The 6,852-nt window shown below is 36.2% G+C and overlaps 1 protein-coding gene across 1 annotated transcript in view; it reads left to right on the forward strand.

The window, feature by feature from the left end:
* Positions 1 to 6,431, forward strand: part of QRSL1 (glutaminyl-tRNA synthase (glutamine-hydrolyzing)-like 1) — a 28,371-nt gene extending 21,940 nt beyond the window's left edge. The window contains exons 9-10 of the mRNA XM_012651126.1: positions 2,969 to 3,174; positions 6,181 to 6,431. Of these exons, the coding sequence (XP_012506580.1) occupies positions 2,969 to 3,174; positions 6,181 to 6,401 (427 nt within the window). The 3' untranslated portion in view covers positions 6,402 to 6,431. The remainder of the gene's footprint in view (positions 1 to 2,968; positions 3,175 to 6,180) is intronic.
* Positions 6,432 to 6,852: the final 421 nt, after the last annotated feature.

Below are 6,852 nucleotides of genomic sequence, written 5' to 3' on the forward strand. Positions count from 1 at the left end.
ACTTCCTTTAATATTTTAGTACAGTCCTGCTAGCAATGAACACTTTCCACATTTGTTTATATGTAGAAGTCTTTATTTTGCCTTTAATTTTAAAAGATACTTTCTCTGGATATAAAAGTATATATTAATAGTTTTTTCTTTCAGTACTTTCAAGACGTTGTTTCATTGTCTTCTGGCTTGCGTAGTTTCTGAGAAGTCTATTGTCATTCTTATCTTCCTTCCTCTTTATATTATGTGTCTTTTTTTCCTCTGGCTGATTTTCTGATTTTCTCTTTATCATTGGTTTTCAGGAATTTAACTGTGATGTGCCTTGATGTGGTTTTCTGCATATTTCTTTTCCTTAAGGGTTTGTTGAGCTCCTTTGATCTGTGGGATTATAGTTTTAATCAAATTTGGAAAAATTTTGGTCATTATTTCCTCAAATGTTTTTTCTGTCCTTCCCCCATCCTTCTGGGATACCATTTATTTCTATGTTAATCTGCATTATGTCATCCCACAGCTCACTGATGTTCCTTCCTTTTTTTGTTGTTCTTCTTCCTTTTTTCCAATCTTTTTTCTCTCTGTGCATCCTTTTGGATAGTTTCTATCATCATTTTCAGAATCACTGATCTTTTTTCTGTATACCACTTCTCTCCAGTTTATTTTTTCATCTATATATTGTATTTTTTGCCTCTAGAAATATTTTCTCCACCTTCTTGAACATATAAAGCATATTTATAGTAGCTGTTTTAATATTCTTATCTGCTAATTCCAACATTTCTGAATCTGTTTATATTAATTGCTTTTTTCTCCCGCAGTTATGGGTCATAGTTTCTGCTTCTTTACATGCCTGGACATTGTGAATTTCACCTTGTTACTTGCTGGATTTTTGTTGTATTCCTTTAAACAGTGTTGAGATTTGTTCTGGGATACAATTAAGTTACTTGGAATATGTTGGATCCTTGTAAGTCTTCCTTTTAAGCTTTGTTAGGATAAGTCCAAAGCAGCCTTAAGTCAAGGGCTAATTTAGCCTTAGTTTAAGGTGATAGCCTTGAAAATTTTCACCAGATGCCCCATATATTATGAGGTCTTTCCACTTAGGCTGTTGGGAACACAAATTATACTGTTTCTAACCCTGTGTGAACTCGAGGAATTGTTTGGCCTACTGCTTTTTGATGATTGTTTTACCAGTCTTGGGAGTTTCTTTTTATTCATGTATAGATCAGTACTCAGCCAAAGACTCAAGGGATCTCTGCAGATCTCTTGAGCTCTATCTACTTGCTACTCTCTCTTACTCAGTACTCTGCTTTGCAAATTCTAGCTGTCCTTACCTCCCTGAACTTCAGATCTCTGTCTCTCTAACTTATTGAACACCCACCCCAACCCACTTAAGTCCCTTCTCTCTAGAATGAGGCCTGAAAACTGCCTCCATGCATTAATCTAGGAAAATCAATGGGTTACCTCATTTGCTTTCCGTCTCTCAGAACTTTTTCTCCAGAATGTCTGTTATTTAATGTTGTTTCATGTATTTTGTCCAGATTTCTAGTTGTTTAAGAAGGCAGTGTATCTTCATCCATTTTTGCTGCTGTAACAGAATGCCTGAGACTGGGTAATTTATAATGAACAGAAAAATTTATCGGCTCATAGTTCAGGAAGCTGGGAAGTCCAAGAGTGAGGGGCCAGCATCTGGTGAGGGCCTTCTTCTGCATCATCCCATGTCAGAAAGCAGAAGGGCAAGAGAACTGAACTGGCCCTTTTATAATAGCACCAATCCCACCCATGAGGGCGTAGCCATCATAGCCTAATCACCTCTTAAGGGTTCCCCTTCTTAATACTGTTACAATGGCACTTAAATTTCAACATGAGTCTTGGAGGGAACAAACATTCACACCACAGCACAGGGTAAATCCCATCCCTATTACTCCGTAATGGATGGAAGCAGAAGTTCTGCTTTTGAACCATATAGTAGGAAGAAATTTAGTAGAAAACAAGTATTTATTCTTTTATAAAATTTAGGTTTTGAGAATACTATTAATGTAGTATTTAAGCCACCAACTGTTATTGTTGTTGCGTAAATTATATGTGATGCATGCATTGATCTCTCTGTAGACCCTGTAGGCAAATGATAGTAAGGATATCTGATATTTCTATAGTACTCTTTTACAGTAAAAAAGACTTTACATTTTTGTCTTATTTTATTTGGCCCTCATTAGAACTGAAGTTGTTATATCCATTTTTACAGTTGAGGAAACTGAGGTTTAGAACAATTAGTTCTTTTTTCTAATCTTTCTTAACAACTTCAGAAGGATCCAACAAGTTTTCTTTTCCCCTTTCCTTGCATCATTGATTTATGGTCACTACTATGTCTGGCTTTTTCCTTAATCTTTTTGGTAAAATAAACATTCTTTCTTGAATTTCACAATTCCCCTCCTGGGCTATGCCTATCCATAAAATACAAAATGCAAACACTCCATACTTTCCCTAGTTTCTGTTTTCAGAACCTATTTTCTAGGAGTGTTTCCTAGTGTCTAATTCAAATGGCATGCTAGAATTTTGCAGGACCTCAGAGTCCTTATAATAATTAGTTATCATTATATTAAAGATGAAGTAAGGCATTATAACAGAAAATTCTAACCCACTGTACCCCTGTCTAGCTTTGTAACCTTTAGAAAGTCATTTAATTGCTATGCACTTTATTTTCCTCACCTGAAAATGAATGTTCTGGGTTAGTGATACCCCTGGAATTATTAATTTTTTGTGATTATATGTGTAGAATTGCATCTAATAGTGAATTCTGATTGATTAGATTCTAGATATACAAACTAGTGTAACAATACAGTTGAACAGAATTCATTTTCATGTGTTGTTAGAAATCTTAGTGATGCCCGCTAAAGAATTCAGTGGTTCTTTATCAAGCCTGATGCAAGAGAATTGATTAAAGGAAAAATACAAAAAGTCCTTAAAATATCATCCATTTTTTTCCCCACAGAAACTATGAGAATTATTTCATCAAAGCCCAGAAAGTAAGACGCCTCATTGCTAATGACTTTGTGAATGTTTTTAACTCTGGAGTAGATGTCTTGCTAACTCCCACCACCTTGAGTGAGGCAGTACCCTACTTGGAGTTCATCAAAGAAGACAACAGAACACGAAGCGCCCAGGACGATATTTTTACACAGGCTGTAAATATGGCAGGTAAGGATACCTCAACAACATTTTGGTTTTGTTCAAATTCTTAGGCAGGTAGCCTTGTCTTCAACTTAAGCTCTAGCTAGATTGTTCCCTAAAAGCAATAGCCTGTCCTTTTGGAATGTTTCAGAAGGAATGTGTGTATGTATGCGTGTACACGTGGACATGTGTGCATACTCTCACCACACACCACATACACATGTTTTCTGAACCAGTACTTTTAATGGTTTTTTTTTTAACTTTTATTTTGGAAACTTTCGAACCTAGAGATGAGCTAAAAAAAAGTAGTATGATGAATACTAGTGTGCCTTCACCTGGATTCATTCTTTTTAACATTTTGCCTTATTTGTTTCTCCTTCTCTTTTTCTCTCTCTTTCTATACACAAACACACACACACACACACACACACACACTTTGTTTATAGCTGAATCATTTGAAAGAAAGTTTCAGGCATCATAACACTTTACCTAGGGTCTAAACACTTTATCACAAATCTTCTAAGAATAAATTCTCCCACATAACCACAATTTCATTATTATGCCTAAGAAAACAAACATTCATTCGGTAATAATCCAAACATAGTCCATAGTCAAATTTTCTCAATTGTACCAAAAATTTCTTTTATAAATTGTTTTTTCCCCTAATATATGACATTTGTGTATAATATCTTTTTAAAATCTAGAACAGTCACCCCACCTCTTAGTCTTTCTTAGAACCACATCAGGCTGTGTTACAATTTTTGTTTCAATCATCATACATAATGTAGAAAATAAAGTTAAATTAAGATAATGTAGAAAACTTAAGAGGAAAAGGAAAATCTATTTTATTTACCTATACTTTTGTTTACTGTGTTCCTTATTCCTTCCTCTTTTATCGCCTCTTTTCTGTTTGGAGAAATTTCTTTAGCCATTCTTTTAGGGAAGGTCTGCTGGCCACAAATTCGCTTAGCTTTCCTTCTGAGAATATTCTTTTTGTGTGTGTGACAGAGTCTCTCTCTGTTACCCCAGATAGAGTGTAGTGGCATCATCATAGCTCACCGCAACCTCAAATTCCTGGGCTCAAGTGATCCTCCTGCCTCAGCCTCCCAAGTAGCTGGGACTACAGATGCACGCCACACATCCAGCTAATTTTTCTGTTTTTGGTAGAGACAGGGTCTCGCTCTTGCTCAGGCTGATCTCTAACTCCTGAGCTCAAGCAATTGTCCGGCCTCGGCCTCCCAGAGTGCTAGGATTACAGGCATGTGCCACTGTGCCCAGCCTGAGAATATCTTAATTTCCCTTTCATTTTGAAAAGTAATTTTGCTGGATATAGGATTCTGGTTTTCTTGTCTTTAGCACTTAAAAAATGTTGTGCTACTTTCTTCTGTCCTGCATAGTTTCTGATAAGAAATCCCCCACCTTTTAAAAATTTTCTTTTAAATGACATTGACTTTTTTGAAGAGCCCAGTGTACTTGTCCTCTAGAATGTCCCATCCATAATCTGGATTTGTCAAATTGTTTCCTCATGATTAGACTGAGGGAAACATGTTTGGTAGAAACACTACAATCCTGCATACTCTTCGCATCAGGAAAACAGTTAAATTCAGTTTGTTCCTCTTTTGGAAACTAAATTGACCACTTGGTTAAGGAGATAACGTCCAGATGTTTTCCTTATAAGGGTACTTTTTTCCTTTTATCATTTATAAGTAATTTACGGGGTAATATTTTGAGACCGTGTATATATCCTATTTCTCAATAATATTTTTTTTTTTTTTTTGAGACAGAGTCTCACTGTGTTGCCCGGGCTAGAGTGCCGTGGCTTCAGCCTAGCTCACAGCAACCTCAAACTCCTGGGCTCAAGCGATCCTTCTGCCTCAGCCTCTCAAGTAGCTGGGACTACAGGCATGCACCACCGTGCCCAGCTAATTTTTTCTATATATTTTTAGTTGTCCGATTAATTTCTTTCTATTTTTTAGAAAGCGAGACAGGATCTCCCTCTTGCTCAGGCTGGTTTCGAACTCCTGAGCTCAAACAATCCGCCCGCCTCGGCCTCCCAGAGTGCTAGGATTACAGGCGTGAGCCACCGCACCCGGCCTCTATTTCTCAATAATCTTGAACCCAATTATTTTACCATCCATTGATGATGCTCTCCTGAACTAATTATTACTTAAAGAATTACAAAATCTGTCTTCTCTAATTCTATAATTCCTTCTGCATTTATTAGCTAGCAGTTTCTCTAAGAGCTTTCCTTTTTTTAATTCAGTGTATTATAAGCAATTACTGTCATTATTGTTTTTGATGCTCAAATTGTTCCAAATTTGGCCTGTAGTTGCCCCTTCAAGTTGTATGTATCCTTTAAAGCTGTTCCCATTAATTATTGAAAACGTCCTTGTTTTATGGCATAACAAGATGTTCTGGGTTTTTGTACTTTCTCTGCCCCAAATCTGGAATTAAAACTACCCTGAGCTAATTTCTCATCTAATGGACTGGCAAAAATTCAAAAGCTCAACAACACACTCTGTTGGCAAGGCTATAAGAAAATAAATCCTTCATTTTGCTGGTGGGAATTCAAAATGGTACAACTTCTTTGGAGGGGAATCTGGCAATATCTAATTACATATGTACTTATGATGAAGCAATCCCTCTTCATTTAAGAAACATTCAAGAACACCAGAAAACATATACACAAGGTAATTCACTGGGACATTGTATGAAATAGCTAAATATTGACAACAACCTAAATGCCCAACCATAGAAGACTGGTTTAATAAATTATGGTAAAACCATGTAATGGAGTACTTACTATACAGCTATAAAAAAGGAATGAAGGAGGTTTCTGTGAACTGATACAGTGATTTCCAAGATATATTATTAAGGGAACAAAGCATGATACAAAAGCATGTATGCATTATAATATTTTTTGTTGTTTTTTAAACCTTATCCTGCCTTACTTACTAGCACTGGAAAGTGGAAGAGGTCTCTGCTTTTAGGGCGGAGAATTAATCAACTAATGGGTTTCTTTCCTTTCTGCAGGATTGCCAGCAGTGAGTATCCCTGTAGCACTCTCAGACCAAGGGCTGCCAATAGGACTGCAGTTTATTGGGCGTGCATTTTGTGATCAGCAGCTTCTTACAATTGCCAAGTGGTTTGAAAAACAAGTGCAGTTTCCTGTTACTCAACTTCAAGAATTCGTGGATGATTGTTCATCAATCCTTGAAAATGAAAAGTTAGCTTCCTTTTCTCTAAAACAATAGAGATATCATGCAAATTAAAATGACTTTTAGAAATTCTGTTCTCTAGAGAGTCAAATGATCTTGCTCAATTCTTGTAATTAGGTTCATTCTCAATACAGTCTTCCGTTGGAATCACTTTTTTAAATTCATATGATAATAATTATAAACAATCTATCGGCATTTATTACGCATCTGCTAAGTGCAAAGTACAGGATTTCTTCTATAACACAAGATACATATTCCTGAAAAACAATGCATTCTGCAAAAATGTTCATTAAAAAGAACAAGCGCTTACAGTAAAAATAAGATCAGGGATAAACTCAAAACTTGCACATCTTTATAACTAAAGCACTAACAGAAACAATAATTGCACCTCCAGAGATAACCTGGATAGCCCAGGCAGGCAGCTCATCTTGTGGTGAAGGCTGCCTCAGGGGATATTAAAAATGCACAGAAACAATCAAGTAAGAAT

Source organism: Propithecus coquereli, unplaced genomic scaffold, assembly GCF_000956105.1.
Source record: "Propithecus coquereli isolate 6110/MARCELLA unplaced genomic scaffold, Pcoq_1.0 Scaffold35, whole genome shotgun sequence".
NCBI lineage: Eukaryota > Metazoa > Chordata > Mammalia > Primates > Indriidae > Propithecus > Propithecus coquereli.